Consider the following 19,402-nt stretch of genomic DNA (forward strand, 5'->3'; position numbering starts at 1 on the left):
TCAATCACGACTTCGTCTCTTGTCTTGCTTCTTTCCTGTTTCCCCCCTCTACGTGGCTATGTGGACGAACTGAACGACTTTCTTACTTACGCCTGCTGTTTCCCACCTTTACTCTTTTCTTTTTCCCATGACTCATTATCTTGCCTGTTACTACTGTTTCTCTGTCTCTGCCAATTCGCTCGCATGAGGTTATTGACCTGTTCCTAGAACTGTCAGTGCCTGTATCGCCTCCCGTTCATCGACGACCTGCTACGACCTGTTACGACGCCTTAACGTCCCTCTTCCCTCAACTCGTCGCAGAATCACCGCCATTCGCCCGCTTGACGCGTCTCAATCCTGTGCTACCGCTTTTGGTTGCAAGTCACCCAAGGCCTTTTGACGTTTGATGCTGGACTGTCACGTCGCCTTCTCCCGCTCTGTTCTTACGACTTGAAACGAGACCCATGATTCTGTGCTTCTAATTTGGCTGAGCGATTTCTGTTGACCATCCGCAAGCGCTTGTTGTCCTGCTTTCATGGTTTCGCCTGTGACGACCCAAGATTCTTGAAAGTATCTGGATTTAGATTTCTGTCAGTACTCACTGCATAGCGATTTTTCGTCCAGTTGCGCCGGCCATCTTCAAGCGTGTTACGGTTACGACTTCCACGAGCTTGCCACGATTGCACATCCTTGCATGTTCTGCATTGCCTGTTAGAAGCTTCTCATTTGTTCGGCTCACCCGCCAACTTGATCCTCTTGTATCTGACCCAGTCTATTGGTCGCGATACAATAACGTCAAGTCAAATCCCATCACAGGAAAAAGAAAACACCCACTAAAAAGAAGTTCGCTTTGTTATTTGCATGCTACAGTCAGATCGTGCCTTTGCGAACTGACAATTACCCGTTGATAAAAGACCAAAAAACAAGAACCGACAGCTTTCACCTGACGGCACGCCGGACACATCGTTGAGTCCGACGTCCGACCGCTCCCGTTTCGCCTCACTTTTCAAGACCGTTACTCCCGCCAACCGAAAAGCTGGAGCTGCCGTCGATTTCGCAGGTCCACACCAGAGGTCCTGTTGATATTCCTTGGTATAACCACCACGCTGCGGAGCGACCCCTATTGTCTGGCGACAAACTCCCAGCTCTCAGTCTACCAACGGCCACGCAGGCCATCTCGGGCCAGTCCTATCGGGCTAGCTACGAAGACGCGTCGGCCCTTGGTTCCAACAACACGAGCACTCGAACAAGTTTATCGGGAGCTGCGCCTGTAGTTAGTGAAGCTAGAAGCCCGCCGCCTACGTCTGCAGACCTCGCGGCAGGTGGTCAGGGCCGGCTTTCATTGGATTCCTCGACTCAGGAGTACTCGCTCCAACAAAACCCCGTTAGTGACGGATTCTATCAAAATCAGACTTCACTTGGCAGCATGAACCAAACACAATCCTACATCGATGTCCACTCATCGCACCTGTCGTCCGCTCAGCCGTATGCGCCTCATGCCGCAACTGCGGGAGGGTTAGCGCATTACCAGTACCAGCAGCCACCCGTTCTGCAGCCAGCATCAACCACCTATGGCCCGGCAAGCTCGTACTCTCAGTATGCTTACCCTGGTGGAGTGACCTCCTCCCAAGGAGGTCCGCAACCCCCGACCACCTCCATGAGCAGTGGCGTCCCGACCCAATTGTTGCCTTTACCAGGTACGTGCTACTCTAAATGTCATGGTCAGCTGGACTTTCAAGCTAACTGCATTTCTGTAGCTGTGACAACACATGGTGCTGTCCCGACAGCGGGTTATGGAAACACGACCGGGACCCCCTTGCAAGGGTATGTCTATGATCCCACTGGCCAGGTAGCCCCTCCAGGAGCGAAACCGCGCGTTACTGCCACCTTGTGGGAAGACGAAGGCAGCCTCTGCTACCAGGTGGAAGCCAAGGGCGTCTGCGTGGCAAGAAGAGAAGGTAAGCTTGACTTCAGCTGCTCCTTTTTGACTTTATGCTAATGTGTATTCACAGACAATCATATGATCAACGGCACAAAGCTCCTGAACGTCGCAGGAATGACGAGAGGTCGCCGTGATGGTATTCTGAAGAGTGAGAAGGTCCGACACGTCGTCAAGATTGGGCCCATGCATCTGAAGGGCGTCTGGTACGATCCCTGGATTGCTCGATTTCCATGCATCAGGACTGACTGAATCTTGCTTTAGGATCCCCTTCGAGCGTGCCCTCGAATTCGCCAACAAGGAGAAAATCACAGATCTCCTGTATCCCCTATTCGTTCACAACATTGGTGGCCTCTTGTATCACCCGACGAATCAGAGTCGGACGAACATGGTGGTGCAAGAATCGCAACAGCGGCGATTGGAGGGCCCTCAGGCTGCGCGAGCATCTCAGGGGCCTCAGCCCTCGACTTTGCACCATCACCACTCCCTGCAGGGCACAGTTCCATCGCACATGCCGCAACCCCACACCATGGCTTCTCAGGCCGGTGCTCGGCCGGCACTCGATCGAGCACACACATTTCCCACGCCTCCTGCTAGTGCTTCGAGCCTCATGCCCATCACCAATCCCAGCAACTCCTATGACTGGAACAACCAAGGGATGAACTCGGGCGTGCCGAACTCCCAGCCGCTCTCCATTGATACGGCTCTGAGCAACGCTCGGTCAATGCCGACGACACCTGCCACCACACCCCCGGGCAGCAACATGCAGGGAATGCAGCCATTCCAAGGCCAATCCGGGTACGAGTCGAAGCCATATTACTCTGCTGCCCCGCCTTCTCATCCCCATTATGCTTCCCAGCAACCTATGACTCAGACTGGTATGGCGTCCTATGGACAAACGATCCCGTCTCACCCTTACATCAAGAGTGAGATGGGACCCCCGTCAAGCCGGACACCTGGCGGCCAGCCGGAGACGGATGCACCTGAGGTGAAGCAAGAGCGCTATGCCCACAGTAATGGACATGTTGGAAGCAATGGAGCTGAGCAAGTTCCGGAGCATGAGTCGGAGTATGTGCAGCATGACAATTCTGGATATAACACCAACCGGGGATCCTACACATACACCACCAACACTTCGGTGGGTAGTCTGGCGGGTGACCACTCCCAACTTACCCCGGAGATCACGGGTTCTCCTACCCAACAAAACGGGTCTGAACGCATGACACCCCGTACGAGTGGTGGGCCCCCTCCCCCTTGGGGCTCCGGATACAACACCCCTCCGCGCCCCGCCGCTGCTAGCAGCCTATACAACATCGTGAGCGACACCAGAGGGACATCGGGCAATGGCGCGACCTCTGACAATTACTCCGTGGCTTCAAACTCTGCTCCTGGATACTCGACAGGCATGAACGGATCTTTAGGCTCCACTAAGCGGATGCGGGAAGACGATGACGTGGATCGCATTCCTCGACCGGACAGCCGAGGAACGGAGTATGATAGCAAGCGCCGTAAGACGCTGAGCGAGGTCGGCGGTCCCGTTGGAGGTGTGCCCCTTGGGCTCCAGCCCATGAAGGCTGGCGGTGTTATGGCCCGTCGTCGGTAACCGTCCACTCCAGGAGTCGTCTTTCCTGATCGGGTGAAGACCTGGAGCATCAAAAAGAAATAGAAAAGAAGAAAAAAATGTCCCAAGGAAAGACAAAATTCTAGTTCTGTTATGGGTTATTATTTTCCATTTCTTGGAGTGAATTGTGGGGCTTTGGACGTTCCTGATTGTTGTTTTTAACTCTTATAATAGACTACACATTCAGCACGGCAGGGTATGGGATATGAAGTGAGTGGGTGGAAGGCCATTCGTCACCACCCGAGCGCTTCAACAATTGCATTCGACAAACAGCGCCCTTTTTGTGTCTTTGCCTTTTGCGTTTGTTGCATGGTTTCTCGATGGACTGATTGAACAGTGCCTGGTCACCGGCACTGGTTGGGATGGGTGCATTGCTTGGTTCCTCCGCTAACCAGGTTTTCGATCGTTTTTATGTCTTATGTTGCTTCCCCTTGGAGGGTTCCCCAGCGGATGGGTAGCCTACTCGCAAGGGGTGTGTTATCTGGGTTCATGGAGCAGCGTTGGGACTGCGCGCTTCGCTTTTCTCACTTTCTCTACGGATCAAGCGAGGGATGGTCAGCGTTACGGTGCTTTTTGGTCATCTTATGGTATGGTATGTGTGTGTGTGTGTGCGTGTGCGATTGTTTCCGACCGGTTATATTTAACGACCATGAAGTCACGAATTTCCTTGATGAGAACATTTTTCCTATTATATTGTTGTGGCTTTTCTCCATTCCTGCATCTTAGGACCGTTGGTTCTAGGTTTTTGTGTTTCTGTTCTGACTGTATGGGCATTCAAAAATTCCATGGGCTATTCAAGAACGATTGAAGACAGTATAATCGTAAGACATTCTATTTATGCTATACCTTTACGTAGACAATTTCGCATACGAATCGAATAACGGCATATAGGGAAGTCGGGGCTGTGAGAGATGAGGGGAAAAGAAAGGAAGCAATGTATGGCCTGATCTGGCTCGGCGGCTCAAATCCACGCATCATCCTTCTCTCCCTCCCTCCTTCCCTCTTCTCTGTTTCCATCGTCCTCTTTCTCCCCTTCATTCTCCCTGTCATTAATGCGTGTTGTCTTTCACTCCCTCCTCTTTATGCCTTTCCCTGATTTCCTGCGCAAGTTCCAGCACCCTCGAGTGAAACTCTGGGAATGCGGCAACTAGGCCGAAGTTATCTGCCAGCGTCCGGCCTCGCCCATAGTTGAAAGGCTGACCATCCAGATCGGTGATCATGCCGCCCGATTCTTCAAACACCAGCATGCCGCCGGCATGATCCCACGCATAGGCACGATACTCGGGGCTTCGGGGGATACGGACCATCACGTTGCACCCGCCCACCACGAGGGCCGCATACTTGGCTTGCATGGACCAGAGATCAGTAATTGGTTTGGTGACACCCAGTCTCTCGCGAACAACCTGGTGTAGCCGCTGATCGATGTAGGGGCTCTCCATGCTCTCTGCAAATACCAGATCGGGCTGGCCGGTATCGGTCCGTGCCAGGACGTTGTACACCTTCACGGCGGGCTGCAGGCGCTCCTTGCTCATCGGACGCTTGTACGCTCCATGGCCCCGGACTGCCGACAGCATAATCCCGTACCCATTCCGATCGACCGTGTCTTCGTGGACTTCGGTGCTGTGGAAGTGCAGGTTGGGATAACCGACCACGCCGACTTTCTGCTCGCCGTTCTCGATGAGCGCCACGGAAACAGCATACTGACGGCCCTGAATGAACGACGCCGTCCCGTCAATGGGATCCATGATCCAGGTACGCGTATGACGGGCTCCTTCCCCATTGCCACCCAAGTCAATGATGCTTAGCATCTCCTCAAGCGACGATGGGGCTGCGACGATCTCTTCGCTCTCGGTATCATGCAATTGAGTTTTGGATACCAGCTGCCACACTCGGTCGGCTAGTGCGGGATCATTCCGCAGGGCTGATGCTGATTCCTCCCCGACGAATTTGTCGCTGGGAAAGTTGTGGCGGATTGCGCTAATTAGAATGGCTTGTGACGCAAAATCGGCTATGGTTACTGGAGACGCGTCCGCTTTGTCGGTAGATCCCTTGTCGGCCTCGGCCAGCATAGTCTTGGTGACTATACTGGCTCGCTGGACAGCGAGACAAGCCACTTGAAGCTCTCTAGCGAATGGTGAATGGGCCATTGTTGTTGGTCTATGTTGGCTTGGACTAATATGCACTGACTTGCTGGTTAGATACTGGCTAGCGGCGCGCGTAAATGCGCCAGTCTGCCGTACGTACCTTTCTGGTCTTCGGTTGCCACAGCGCTAGGACCACTGCCTATTTGCAAATTCTATTCGGCCTCCGAGAGGATGGCTGGGAAGTTTCCACAGTATGTCTGGGGAGCTAAGAGTGAAGTAATCAGATAAAGAGAGAGTGAGACAAGCGAAAACAAGAAAAGGCAATGGTGGGTATTGATCGCTGTTGATAGTAGCTCCAAGCCATTGACTGGGGCAGGAAATCTCCCAATGAGGAAAAGCCTTTCAAGCTGCTTCGATTCACTACGGACAATTCATTCACCGGCCCGTTGGCGTGTGGAAATGACCGAACACATTTTATTACTCTATAACAACTGGGAAAGGAACACGCATCGTACATACAAGCGCTGAGCTGTCAGGACTACTTCCTACAGCCGAAGCTTGAAGCCGGGGTGGATCCAGCGTCCGCGCCAGAATGGCTGTCTTGCGCACAGATCAAACGATACACAGACCAACTGCGGGAGGCTTCGGAGATCTATCTATGGGGCACTTTGCTCGTTCGCTCTCGCCTCTCGGAGCTCCCTCTGCAATCGTTTGGCGTGTTTCACCCCGAAGCCATGGGTGTAAATTTCCCGCACCGACTCCAGAGGCATATTGTGCACCTCCGCATAGCAGAAGATGACGAAGAGCCACCCGAGAAAACAAATACCCGCATAGAACGCAAACACTCCGCTGGGGGTCATAGCCTTCATCATGGACAGAAATGTCGATGAGATGATGATATTACAACCCCAGCAGGTCACGGTGTTCAGCATTGTGCCAAGTGCACGCACTTCTAAGGGGAGAAATTCAGTGCCCACCCAGGAAATAGGTGCGACGCCGGCCGAATAGAATGCAATGTAGACAATCAGTGCGACAAGAAGAAGGATACTTGCCCAGGTCATCTCGTGCGGCCCCGTGACGCTCAGATCCGAATTAACAGGAATCCAATGGAAGGCGATGGCAACGACAACCAGGGAGAGGGACTGCGTCAAGGTTAACCAAAGCTATGATCTGAGCGAGTCGATGAACATGCGGCACTTACCATTCCCAACACGGTGATCAAAAGCATTGATCGTCTTCCAAAGCGGTCGATGAAGGCGAAGTTTGGGAATCCAAACACAAAGTTCGTCGCTCCAACGACGATGGAGACGGCCGTGGCCTGGTTGAAGCCAACCAGGGAGAACAGTGTGGCGGAATAGTACATCAGCGTGTTGAATCCCCCTAGTTGTGATACTGGGCAATATCAGTATCCATGATCTGATCAAAACACGAGAATATAACGGGGGTTTACCAGCCATGATAGAGCAGGCGGTGGCCAGGGCTCGCAGGTTAGCGCCTACAGTGAAGAGCTGTTTCATCTGCCACCATAGGCTCTTGTCTGATACGGAGGCAGCAACCTCTTCAATAGAATGCCGAACCACCCTGATTTTGTTGACCACTTGCTGTTCCGTGGCTTGAGGAAAGATCTTTCTGATTACTCTCTTGGCTTCATCGTCACGGCCATGGGAAATCAGCTGGCGAGGTGTTTCTGGGCACAAGGGCATTGTAGCCGCCAGAGCAATAGCAGGAACAGCACCAATGGCAATTGTGTATCGCCAGCCTTGATGTACGTCAGTGAACGCGGCCCCGAGGGCATAGGCAATGAGCTGGCCAAAGGTCACACAAATGTTATCGAACACAATCAGTCGACCACGGAATCTAGCAGGCGCCATCTCTCCGATATACAAGGGAACGATCATTGCCGCTTCACCCACTCCAAAACCAACCACCAGTCGACCAACCACCATCTGGGCCAGTGAGAACGCCGTGGCTTGCAAGGCGGTTCCCACGAAGAAGACCGCACAGCCCACATAGATTGCTAGTTTCCGTCCATACTTGTCTGAAGTCATGCCAGCCAGAACAGCGCCGATCAATGCACCCCCTGAAGTTATGGAGGTGATGAGTTCCTGATCATTAGAGGACAGAGCTTGGCCGAGGTCGGTTCCAAGGCTAACGAGGACTGCGGATATTACGCCTGTGTCGTACCCTGGTCGAGTGAGGAGAAAGAACCATGTCAGCTGGGACTGTCTATGGGCAAAGTGGCTATGATGGGCCATGAAACGCTAACGGCCTGGGTCATGCCTACCAAAGAGAAATCCGCCCATGGACACCGTGCACGCAATCAGCCATACAGCCTTGCCAGGATTCGTCGTCTCGATCGAATCGTCCAAGCCCTCCGCGGCGCCAGCGTTGTCATCGTGGAAAGTCTCTGGTTTCAGATCGTCGATGGCCGGCAAATAGTCGTCTGCAGGATCCATGATGGTCTGGATTAGGGCTATGGGAAGTAACCAAAGTCTAAACAATGAAACAGTATGCTTAAGAAGATACAGGTTATGGATGAAGTGTTAATTAGATTACACCCGTGCAATGACCACAGAAGCCCGGCCAACGTGGCTAAAGACTGAGTGGAAGAATTATCTACGATGACAGCGGGCATATATGCAAAGGGAAATACTATTGCCGAAAAGCGACCGCCATCTCCATCATCCCTCTCGAGGAGGGGGTATATGCCTGCCCCCTCATCCCCATGGCGAACTAAAGACTCGAAGAGGGGGGAATGGAATGTCCGGGTATTGCCTCAGGGTTCGGCACGGTTCCATGGGTCTGTTCAAGATGACAGCCGTATCCCCAGGTTACCCCAGACTTGCCTGGACCCGGATATCTGCGTCTCTTCATTGGCTGATCTGCACATCTCGGGGGATGTCCTCAAATACCGTCAACTCCGCTATTATGACGATAAGTACCGGGGAGCTATTTGCACAATAGCCGGGGCATGGGGCTCCTGTCAAAGCCTAGTGGGTCCAGCTGATCCTCGCGAATTGATTCCATCGCATTTCGACCGGCAAACGCGCGAGGATTATTACTCTGTCGGTGGTGGCGGGGCACAAAAGGGAAATTCTCTCCGCCCTGGCTGGATGACCCTGAATGGCAGTTTTATCCGGCATCATGCTGGAATGATATGGCAGCTGTTACACCAGCCAGGGACTCACGATGTCGTGGGCATGGTGGAATGCTGGGGGAGTCGGTTTCTGCGGTTCACGAGGATGGGTTAGATCATCCATCCATCCATCCATCCATTCCCTTCTCCTCCCGGTTTACCTGGGGTTATAAGTAGCTGCTCTCCGACCAGAGAGCTTGCTGGTAGCAACCAGGAACCTTTGATATTTGAACCTTGTTCATCATTGACATTCAATTACTTGATCTACTGTGTTTCTCTTGTGACGCCCCCAAAGAGCAAACATGTGGTCACTTTTCACAATCGCCCCTTACGCGTTCTTTATCGGGATCGTGGGGATCTCCTACTTCCTGGTATGGCCGTTTGTGCAGTATATCAGAGACCCCAAAGGTATGTTTATACTTGTGTATATGGATGGCTATCCACAGTATCCAGGTGCTGACTAGCGACTGTTCCAGGTCTCCGAAAATACCCTAATCTTACACCAATCTCCGGCATGTCTGCCATTCCGTTCATGCTCATGGCGTCCCGCGGGTTCCGGTCGCGAGAACTGCAGGAGCTGCACCAGGAGAAGCCGGTAATCCGTACCGGACCCAATACGCTCTCCTATGGTGATGTGCGCGCGATCAAGGACATTTACGGCCATAACACCAAGTGCATCAAGGACCCATCCTACGTCGTCACGGCGGGCACGCATTACCACTTAGCCGATGTGGTGGACAAGGGGGACCATGCGCGGAAGCGTAAGGTTCTGTCATCCGCCTACGCTCTTAAGAACCTTGAAACATGGGAGCACAAAGTCAGCGACAAGGTTGAGAAGGTGGTGGCCCACTTTGACAAGGTGTGCACGGCCGCTCCGTCTGCGGCTGTGGCGTCCGGCAAAGTCGCGCCGGACCCCAAAGACCTGACCGTGGATTTCCGCGCCTGGACCAACTACTTCACGCTGGATGCTATCGCAGATATCGGTCTGTCGGAGAAGCTGGGCTTCTTGGACCAGGGCAGCGATGTCTGCATAGCTGAGCGGAAGGATGGGTCAACGTACACGGTGAATCTCCGGGAGGCACTGTATCCCACGGCCCGGAAGCAGTCGCTTATCCTCTGGAACTACGAATGGTACCCGGTGCTGAACAAGCTGGTCAACGTGATCCCGTTCTTCGGCCGGATGCAAAAATCCTCGGACAACTGGGACAACATTGTGTGGCGACGCAGCATCGAGCGCCTGCGACGGTATGAGGCTGGGGAGAAGCTCGATGACTTCTTCCAGGCGCTGATGGAGGATAAGAACGGCCGGGCCAACAACCTGGAATGGGGCGACGTGGTGTCGGAAGTGAACATCATGATGAACGCAGGCAGCGTAACGACGGCGATCGCGATCGCCAACGTGATGTACCAGCTGCTGCGGAATCCGGACTGCCTGGCTAAGCTCCGGGAAGAGATCGACGCAGTGCTAGACGCGGACGATGTCGTTGCGCCATACGACAAGGTGAAGCACTTGCCGTATCTTCGGGCATGCCTGGACGAATCACTCCGGATCTTCCCACCAACGTCGCACGGGCTTCCGCGCGAGACGCCGGAAGAGGGGATGGAGATCCTCGGCCAGTGGGTGCCGGGGAAGACAACGGTCAGTATGTCGGCCTATGTTGCGCACCGCGACGAGCGGGCTTTCCCCAAGGCGGACCAGTACATCCCGGAGCGATGGTTGGGAGAAGAAGGCAAAGCGCTGCAGCCGTACTTTGTGGCGTTCTCGGCGGGGGCACGGTCCTGTATCGGGCGGAACATCTCGTACTTGGAGCAGACGAAGATCCTGGCGTCGCTGGTGCATCGGTATGAGTTTGCGCTGCCGCACCCCGGGTGGGAGCTGAAGCGACTGGAGACGATGAACTTGATTCTGGGAGATATGCCGGTGAAGGTGTGGCGACGGCAGGTGCCGGCCACCGATTAGGAAAATCTTTCTTCGTATTCTTCTTGTTCCTAGACAGGCTAGACTTTTTTTTTTTTTTTTTTTTTTTTTTTTTTTTTTTTTTTTTTTTTTTTTTTTTTTTTTTTTTTTTTTTTTTTTTTTTTTTTGTCTCTCCTCTTTCTCCTTTTCTTCTTCGTGATGAATGATGAAACAATGGTAGCGATATTGCACTAATTCCTTGGTGTCGGATGGTATAGTCCGTAGTTTCTTACTAGTTTCCTTGGTAGACACTCAATTAGGTAGACACTCAATCAGCTAGCCATGCATATCAAGCATGTAACTACGTCGAGATAGTCTCACAAGGGATCGTCATGGGACCCCGAGGTGTCCGGCCAGACTGGTCCGGAACCATCGGAGCGAGACCGATGCGTCCGTTCCGTGGGGAAAGGGTATGCAGCATGCTACATCCCTTTCATCGTTAGTATAGTATAACGAAAGAGGAAAGGGAGGTAACGCCCCGAAAGCCGACTGGGGTAAAAAGTGGACAAAGTGCGGGGGATAGATTGATAATAATAGCTAAGATTGATTGCTTTTTTGGTCTGTGCTGTGCGGGGGGTGAAGGTGGAGAGAGAAAGAAGAAATAAAGGGACCGCGGGGAAAAGTAGCTGGATCGGGTATATTGGGACCGAGAGGGAGGTTAAAGTGGGCTAAACTATACCGTATTGGACAATGGATGAGGCGAAAGAAGGGAACAACCAGATCCCAAGACATGCAGAAAGTCGGATGGGCGAAATGGAAAAAGGCGCCGCCTGCCGCCCAAATGGGGTAATTTTCCCCTCGGGGAACATTGCCGCTTCTTTCTCCATCTTCTCTTCTTTGGGATCCCCAACTTTCTGCTTCTGTGTCTGCATCTGCTTCTTGCTCGGATTTACTGCTTCTCGTTGCCTCGTGTCTCTTGCCTTGCGCCGCTCTTATCTCCACCATGTCGGTCATTGGCGCCAATTCATCCATCGGAAATCATCATGGTGTCACGCCCTCTCATGGATCGATTTATAGATCCAGCAGCTGCCCTTTCGTCTTCTACTAACCCTCCAAACTACAGAGTGGCTGACTGACTGACTGACGGACTGGCTGGTTCTGCTCAGTGCACTTCATCCTCATCCTCATCATCATGACCTCCCCTCTGTCTCCATGGCAGATATCACCAGCCCTCTGGCAGGAGCTGACCAAAGTCCTCACTCCCACTGGAGCCGCCGACTATGCCGCCCTAACTCTCCTTGCCATGGCCGGCACGACCTACCTGTCGCGCGGCATCCTCTGGGACCAGCCAGACCCCTACAACTACCTCTGGTATGAACGTCCTCAGCTGAAGATGGCCGGTTCCGCCGGCCCCAATGCCCACCAGGAGACCCGCAACATTGCCCAGAAGCTCGAAGAGGCGGACAAGAACATCGTCGTCTTCTGGGGATCGCAGTCCGGTACGGCCGAGGGCTTTGCCCATCGCTTGGCGCGTGAAATTGCCCTCCGCTTCCGTCAGGGTACTCTGACGGCGGATCTGTCGGATTATGACCCGGAGAGTATCTCGCAGATACCTCAGTCCAAGCTGGCGATCTTCATTCTGTCTACCTATGGCGAAGGAGATCCCAGTGATAATACGGCTGAGTTCTGGGATTGGATTCACAAGGCGGAAAATGTCTCGCTGGCCAATGTGAGGTATTGTGCGTTTGGCCTGGGGAATAGCAACTACAAGTTCTACAACCGCGTCGTGGACGTCGTCGTTCAGGCGCTGGATGGTCGAGGCGCAAAGGCCCTCATGCCCGTTGGTAGGGCTAATGATGCCGAGGGAGCCACGCAGGAGGACTTTATCAGCTGGAAGGACGAGCTGTTTGCCATGTTCAAGTCCCAGCTCGGCTTCGAGGAGGGTGAGATGCAGTACTTGCCCACCCTATCCGTCGAGGAAGACGAGTCCCTGGAGCCTATTGACCTGAACCACGGCGAGCCAGATGCCCGTGATGCTAGCAGGGCATCTGCACAATGCTCCCCCGTGCGGCCAGTGACTATCTCCAGTACCCATGAGCTCTTCCAGGTCTCAGACCGCCACTGCCTACACATGGAGTTGGACCTGTCCACTGTCCCCGAGTTCACCTACAAGACGGGCGATCATCTCGCCATCTGGCCTAGCAACCCCGACGCAGAGGTCGAGCGTCTCCTCCAGGTACTGGGCCTTACTGCACGCCGCGAGGTGCCCATCTCCATCAAATCCCTCGACCCGGCCACGAAAGTGCGCATCCCCACCCCCACGACCGCGGCAGCCCTCTTCCGATACTACCTGGAGATCTGTGCCCCTGTGAACCGCGACACTGTTCTCGGTCTAGCACAATTCGCACCCACCCCCGAAGCAAAGGCCTACCTCCTCCAACTCGGCCAAGACAAGACCAGCTACGCCAACTTCCTCAACCGCACGCACGTCACCCTCAGTCGTCTCCTCCAACTCGCCTCCCCAGACAACGCCTGGTCCGCCCTACCTCTATCCTACCTGGTCGAGACCCTCTCCCCCATCCAACCCCGATACTACTCCATCTCCTCCAGCAGCGTGCTCTCTCCCCGCAAACCCTCCATCACCGCCATCGTCTCAACCACGCCTGTCCCCGAAAACCCAGACGAACTCATCCACGGCATCACCTCGAACTACCTCCTCGCCTTATCCCAACACCGCACCTCCCCATCCACCCCCCACCCATACGGTCTAACCTACCACCTCAACGGACCCAGCAACGCCCTCAACAGCGAACAGGTCTTCGCGCACCTCCGCAAAAGTAAATTCAAACTGCCCCGCACAGGAAACACCCCCCTCATCATGATCGCCGCAGGCACGGGCCTAGCCCCGTTCCGGGCCTTCATCTCCGAACGTCGCCAACTGCAGCAGATTGGTCGTGAAGTGGGACAGATGATCCTCTTCTTCGGGTGTCGGCGTCCAGATGAGGATTATATCTATAAGGAGGAGTTGGAGGCGTTGAATGAGGGGTTGGGTGGGAAGTTGCGCATTGAGACGGCGTTCTCGAGGTATGAGAATGGGGGAGTGAAGAGGCAGTATGTGCAGGATAAGATTGTGGAGTGTGGGGATGAGGTGGTGAGGTTGTTGGTGGAGGAGAGGGCGAACTTGTATATCTGTGGGAGGGCGGGGATGGCGCGAGAGGTGGAGAAGAGGGTCGGAAGGGAAATGTGTAGGGTTAAGGGGTGGGATGAGGGTGATGGGCAGTGGAATGAGTGGTGTAAGGGGTTGAAGAAGAGGGGGAAGTGGCAGGAGGATGTTTGGGGATGATCAATCGCTTCTATTTTCTTTTTCTTCTTCAATGATATCGTGATGTCATCTGGTTATGAACAAAGTCTTTTTGTTTTATGTTGGAGTTAGAGAGTTTATATCCATCTATCGAATTTCATATCATATACATTCATTTTCTCATCCCATCCTTCTTCTTATTTTCATCACCATCCAGTCCTTATACATACATACACGCATTTCATTCATCCATACAAACCCAACCCATTTCAATTCAATTCAACCCAACCAGTAACCCAATACAATCAATCCCAAACTGTCCAATCCAAGTCTAGTAGTCCAGAGGCAAGACAAGCAAACAAGCATCTTCCAGAAAGCTAAACCCAATGCAACACATACCAACCAAGTAATCCAAATCCAACCAAAGACAAATAATCAGGGTAGGCAGACGATTACTTCCTCACCTGAGCAAAAATCATCTGCCACAGACCCAGCCATTGCTGCTGTTTATATGACGGCACGCGATGCGGTTCGCGGAACGTATTCTGTAGGATCTCGCGTAGTCTCGCGCTCAAGGCCTTCAGCGCAAGCATGGATTTCCAATCTCGTAGGGAGAAGCGGATGCGGTTGGAGTCGATGGATATGACGCCGGAGTACATCTGTTCCCAATTTTCAATGTTATTAGTATCGATCTTAGATTGGTGGGTATGTATAAGGAGGTATTGGGGTACCTTAAACTCAGCCTCTCCGCACAACAACGCAATAGCGAAGTCATCTACAGCCGTCGTTTCAAACGCATTGTAATTTTTATTCCGTCCCTGCATGATATGGTAATAAGACACCCATTTTATGGCCGATGCGTCGGCTTGCTTGTTCACCGAGGTGGGGTGCAGTGTGACGGCTTGGTTGTTAGCGACGTTGCGCCAGCCTTTGCCGTCGCGGGTGAGCAGTTTTGGGTAGAAACTCCAGGCGATTACGGAGTTGACTATGGTATCGTTGACGCTGTTGAAATCGTATTCTTCCGGGATGGTGAAGAAGTTGCGTCGGTTGTTGGATCGGGAACTGTATTTTTGAATATTTGTTAGTAGGGGTTTGGGGCATATGGGGGTGGGGAGAGTGTACCGGTTGAGGAGCGCTTTCTGGGATGGGTCCAGCGTTAATAGCCCTGTGTCGGCGATTGATACAATCAGCTGCATTTTTATGTCCTCGATATTAAGCAGTGTTTGCGAGCTAAGGAAGTTCTTCCGACAGAAGGCGTATTCGCTCACGCCGGGTGTGTTGCGGGCGCGCTTCCACGCGCAGTAGGCGTTGTATACCGTCAGCAGATCAGAGTCGCCTGAATTTTGTTAGTGACAAGTAGGAAACAGTAATTCGGAAGTACCTACCCTTGCGGAAGGACAGTCGAGCAATGTCCTTTTGGGTGTTGGAACCCATTGTGTTCACAAATGGCGACTTCGAAGACAAGATGGCGGCGATGCTGACGGCCGCGTCCAAACAGCGGAAGAATGCGCCGTGGATGATCAACTTTCCAAGGAAAACGTCCAGCGGCAGCTTGGCCAGCTGCAGACCAAGAGGGGTCAGATTCTCCGCGTTTGTTAGGGCCTTCACCTCCTTCAGCGAATCGATTGCCCGGCGGATGTTCTTGGATGACGGCGGGTCGAGCGCCTCCAGCAGCGTCGGTTCCACTTCACCCAACTTGCAGATCTTGACACGCAGCACAAGATCTTGGAGAGACAACCGGAGCATCTCGGGCGTCTGCTGTTCTGCGAGCTACAACTAGTCAGCATTAATTTTTGCAGCCGTGGTCGCTACACATACCAGCTTATCGTGGCGATGCTTCGTAAACAGGTGGTAGCAGATACCATTCTGCACACGACCAGCTCGTCCACGTCGTTGCTTCGCATTAGCGCGCGAAATAAACGTCTCGACGAGCCTAGATAGCTGACGGCGTTCATCAAACCTGGGCAAGTTAGCTACTGCATGACTGAATCACGTTCTCCTCTACTAACCTCATGCTCTTCTCTTTGCCCGCATCAATCACCGCAGTAATATCCGGGATGGTGATACCTGTCTCTGCAATATTGGTGGCAATTACAATCTTTCTCATACCCTCAGGAGGAACCACAAAAGCCTTCTCCTGATCTTCGCTGGCGATAGATGAATGCAGCGCATGCACAATCCATCCCTGCTGGAAAGTCGGGTCCGACAGGATCTCATCGTTCAGCCGACGAATTTCCGCCATACCGGGCATAAAGATAAGGATGGCCTTGCTGTAATGTGTCATATCAGGCGACGAAGCAATCTGCACAACTAGCCGCTTGATGAGCTGGTAGTCCAGGCGATATTCGTCAAAGTTTGCCACGGTCTCCTTGGTTTGCTTAGAATATCCATCAAGTGAAGTCATCAGGCTGCCGGCAGTGTCGCCCTGCGCCGTCTCCAGCGCCAATTCGTCCATCTCCTCCTCCACAGCGTTTGATTCATTCTCCAACAACCGGTAGTTGGTCATCTCGATGGCATCCTCTAGGAACTTCATCTCCACAGGGAACGTCCGACCTGGAATATTCAGTACCGGAACACCGCCAAGATAGGTGGAAAAGCGCTGCGCCTCAAGTGTGGCCGACATCAGGATCAGCTTCAGATCGGGCCTCTTTTGCATCAACCGCCGAAGTACGATGAGGAGGAAGTCGCTATCAATCGAACGTTCGTGGACCTCATCGAGAACAACATGAGTAATATCGTGGAAGTCATCAGGGCGCTCAAGCATTCTCACTACCACTCCGGTAGTCCTGCCAGGGTCAGCTCGTTCCCAAGTTCACAAGGGTGAGCACATACGCAAATACAAGCCTCGTAGCTTGGCTGACTTTACTCTCCAATCGGACAGCAAAGCCAATGAGCGAGCGCGCCGTTCCCACATCATTCTTATTCTCGCCTAGCTCTTCGCTCACTCTTCGGGCAAGGGAAATGGCCGAGATCCTGCGAGGCTCGGTCACATAGATCTTGCACGGTCGGCCTTGCTTCATTTCATGCTCCAAAATAAACGAAGGTATCTGCGTACTTTTTCCGCTTCCTGTTTCACTGCAGATGATGAGTGCACGATGTGTGTCAAGAGTATTGAGAATGTCGTCGCGGAAATTCCAGATGGGCAGGTTCATCCTGCCCTGAGCCATGTACTGGAATGAGGCCGTAGACGACTTTTCCGTCCAAATCCGAGTCAACTCCTCGTCAGGCTCAGAACTGTCCTTTACGCCGGCTCCCCGTACGGGGGATTCCGGCTTGCTAGAAGTTCCGTTTCGCTTCCGGAAGTTATGCGACAAGACAACATCATCTTCAAATGCCCCATGATTATCCTGTATGAGTTTCTTCAGATCTTTGACGGTCTGCTTGTCAGCTTCGTCTTCCTGCAACTTCTTCGCATTCGCAAACTCCGTCCAAAGCTCTCGCCACACCGCTGGAAGGCGCAGGTATGCTTTTCCTTCTTTGGAGTTCTGCGGGAATAGGATGAAAAGAGCAAGAGTGGAAACGAAGGATTCCGCTTGCTGAGAGTTTGGAGTCGCCACCGAATCCATCGAGACGAATGTCGCGTAAGCGTTCGAATTATGTGTGGTGGTGTCCCAGACAAAAGGGAAGGGAACCTCTTGAGGTTTGGACCATCTTACTTCAAGAGCTTGTCTGTTCGAATGCGACGAAGCGGACATGTCCTTGAACGTGATCTTGCAACCCGTGTCCCTACCCAGATGACTTAGTTGTCGATCATCCCCAGCTTAACTGCGAGACATACCTTGCTTTGCACGTTTCTTCTAGCACTCGCCGGGGGCTAAGCCCAGTCCATTTTCCGAAATCGCGCACTTTGACAGATGCCTTCTTTAACTCCTCCGTTATCACACCGAGTTCCAGGACAGGTTCCTCATCTTGGAACATGTCGCCTAACAAGTCTGTAGCCTCTTCATTGTCAAGCGGCTGTGCGCCATTCTCCGGTTTCGTTTCCGTTTCCTCTGGTTGCTCTGCACTTTCAGCTTCCTCTTGAACAGGCTTCTCTTCAGGCTGTGAGCGCCGGACAAAAGCCGCCTCTTTGCGTAGATCGTCAAGTTTCTCTCTCCACTTGTATTCGGCCTCATGCTGGTCAAACAGCACATCATTTTCAATGCTAGTAATCTTGCGTTGCAACCTCACGACCTGAGGGTCTTGCTCGGCTTCAGCAGGCTTACGGCCTCCCTTCTTGCCCTTCTTGGGTTGGTCGAATAGCTCCGGTCGCAGGCCATACAGGCGAGTCTGCAGGTCCAGATACTTTGGAATGAGCGTGTCAGGGTCAAGGGAGCTGTCCGAGTCGTAGGGGCTCGATTGGAGGGCAGGGCTCGGCTCCTTTACAGGGCTTTTGGGCTTTTTCACTTTGCTATTATTTGGGCCCAAACTTGGGGTGGAGGATTGTGATGGCTCACGATCTGATGTCAGTCAGGTTAGCCATCCAATCCTTACGGGATACCAGACACCTAAGATTACCATTTATCCAAGAGATATGTCTATCCAACTCATTGCGCTGCTGCGCATTCGTCTGCATGTAAGAAGGCAATTCCTTGGGCGTGCAATGCAAGGCGAGCCAGTCTAGAGCCTCATCCAGGTTGCAAACCACCTCCCTATTAGATGTGGCAAAATTACCAGAAAAGTAGAGAAGCATATGCTTCAAAGCCTCGTTTACTTTCTCTTCCGGGAAGCCGAGTTTAAGCAGGGTTTCCTTCAAAGTCCAGAGTCTCATATATAGTTCTTCCTCCGAGACAGTTTTCTTCTGACCTCCCGAATCCCGTCCGGGTAATGGACTGAGCTCTCGCTCTTCCGTCTCAACCAGATGCATGATATTCTGTAGCACCTCGGTGGGAAGCCACTCCATCAGGTTTATAGAAACGGCTTGTTGCCGGAATACTCTGCGTTCTGTCTCCAACTTGGTGACTTGGCGGGCGGCATCACTTCTGCACTTGGAAGCATACTTCTCAACTAAGAGCTGAAGTTCAGCTTCCTCCAAGTGTTTCTCAAGTTCTTCGGGAGTGTAGTTCTGTAATGAGGGGGCGGCTTCGCTTTTGGAGTCTACTGCAGGTTGCTGCTTTCCCTCGACGGGCGTTGGACGATCACTTTCGGAAACGGACTTGGAGTCTGCGGTAGAGACTGGGGTTGACGATTCAGTAGGCTTGGGTTTAGATGGCACCGAGACCGTGGCAAATCCTCGAGCCGGATTGGAGGCGGGCTTCTTCTTTTTCCTGTTGTTAGGAGGCATGGTGGTTGAGTGAGATTGAAGGAGGGGAAGGTGGGCTGCTGCAAGATTTCCCGCCGGGGCGGACAAGGAGAGAGAATGCTCTAAGGATAGGAAGTGAGAAAGGTAATGTCTAGAATCATTAGTGAAATCTCAAGGGGAAGAGTGAGCAAATAAAATCAGAAAGAGTTTTGAGCTGGGGAGTG

General features: G+C 52.8%; 7 protein-coding genes across 7 annotated transcripts; 5 read left to right on the forward strand and 2 right to left on the reverse strand.

Annotated features, from left to right (window-relative positions):
* Positions 1-918: 918 nt before the first annotated feature.
* BO85DRAFT_215337 (apses transcription factor StuA) lies at positions 919-3,739 on the forward strand. The gene is made up of 4 exons (XM_025654644.1): positions 919-1,676; positions 1,737-1,937; positions 1,992-2,124; positions 2,183-3,739. Exons 1-4 carry the CDS (start codon positions 1,406-1,408, stop codon positions 3,519-3,521), a joined length of 1,944 nt encoding a protein of 647 aa, XP_025509745.1. The 5' UTR covers positions 919-1,405; the 3' UTR covers positions 3,522-3,739.
* BO85DRAFT_215306 (uncharacterized protein) lies at positions 3,740-4,468 on the forward strand. Its single transcript, XM_025654643.1, has one exon. The coding sequence runs from the start codon at positions 3,958-3,960 to the stop codon at positions 4,345-4,347; it is 390 nt and encodes a 129-aa protein (XP_025509746.1). The 5' UTR covers positions 3,740-3,957; the 3' UTR covers positions 4,348-4,468.
* BO85DRAFT_473117 (myo-inositol transporter) lies at positions 4,355-8,147 on the reverse strand. Its single transcript, XM_025662603.1, has 7 exons — positions 7,908-8,147; positions 7,074-7,808; positions 6,825-7,015; positions 6,349-6,765; positions 6,143-6,223; positions 5,780-5,835; positions 4,355-5,705 (listed from the first exon to the last, which is right to left on the reverse strand). The coding sequence occupies exons 1-7, from the start codon at positions 8,077-8,079 to the stop codon at positions 4,589-4,591; spliced, it is 2,769 nt and encodes a 922-aa protein (XP_025509747.1). The 5' UTR covers positions 8,080-8,147; the 3' UTR covers positions 4,355-4,588.
* On the forward strand, positions 8,062-9,161 carry BO85DRAFT_215556 (uncharacterized protein). The gene has a single exon (XM_025654645.1). It carries the CDS (start codon positions 8,245-8,247, stop codon positions 8,872-8,874), a length of 630 nt encoding a protein of 209 aa, XP_025509748.1. The 5' UTR covers positions 8,062-8,244; the 3' UTR covers positions 8,875-9,161.
* Positions 9,162-9,222: 61 nt separating this feature from the next.
* On the forward strand, positions 9,223-10,782 carry BO85DRAFT_454492 (cytochrome P450). Its single transcript, XM_025661296.1, has one exon. The coding sequence runs from the start codon at positions 9,274-9,276 to the stop codon at positions 10,717-10,719; it is 1,446 nt and encodes a 481-aa protein (XP_025509749.1). The 5' UTR covers positions 9,223-9,273; the 3' UTR covers positions 10,720-10,782.
* A 780-nt stretch (positions 10,783-11,562) lies between these two features.
* On the forward strand, positions 11,563-13,999 carry BO85DRAFT_524834 (NADPH cytochrome P450 oxidoreductase family protein; the record flags this gene model as incomplete). Its single annotated transcript, XM_025665440.1, has 1 exon — positions 11,563-13,999. The coding sequence occupies exon 1, from the start codon at positions 11,849-11,851 to the stop codon at positions 13,997-13,999; it is 2,151 nt and encodes a 716-aa protein (XP_025509750.1). The 5' UTR covers positions 11,563-11,848.
* A 410-nt stretch (positions 14,000-14,409) lies between these two features.
* On the reverse strand, positions 14,410-19,220 carry BO85DRAFT_385422 (putative ATP dependent RNA helicase; the record flags this gene model as incomplete). Its single annotated transcript, XM_025656594.1, has 10 exons — positions 14,410-14,616; positions 14,689-15,019; positions 15,080-15,293; positions 15,343-15,727; positions 15,776-15,917; positions 15,967-16,099; positions 16,202-16,743; positions 16,790-17,683; positions 17,736-18,396; positions 18,455-19,220. The coding sequence occupies 10 exons, from the start codon at positions 19,218-19,220 to the stop codon at positions 14,410-14,412; spliced, it is 4,275 nt and encodes a 1,424-aa protein (XP_025509751.1).
* Positions 19,221-19,402: the final 182 nt, after the last annotated feature.

Source organism: Aspergillus piperis (assembly GCF_003184755.1).
Source record: "Aspergillus piperis CBS 112811 unplaced genomic scaffold BO85scaffold_39, whole genome shotgun sequence".
NCBI lineage: Eukaryota > Fungi > Ascomycota > Eurotiomycetes > Eurotiales > Aspergillaceae > Aspergillus > Aspergillus piperis.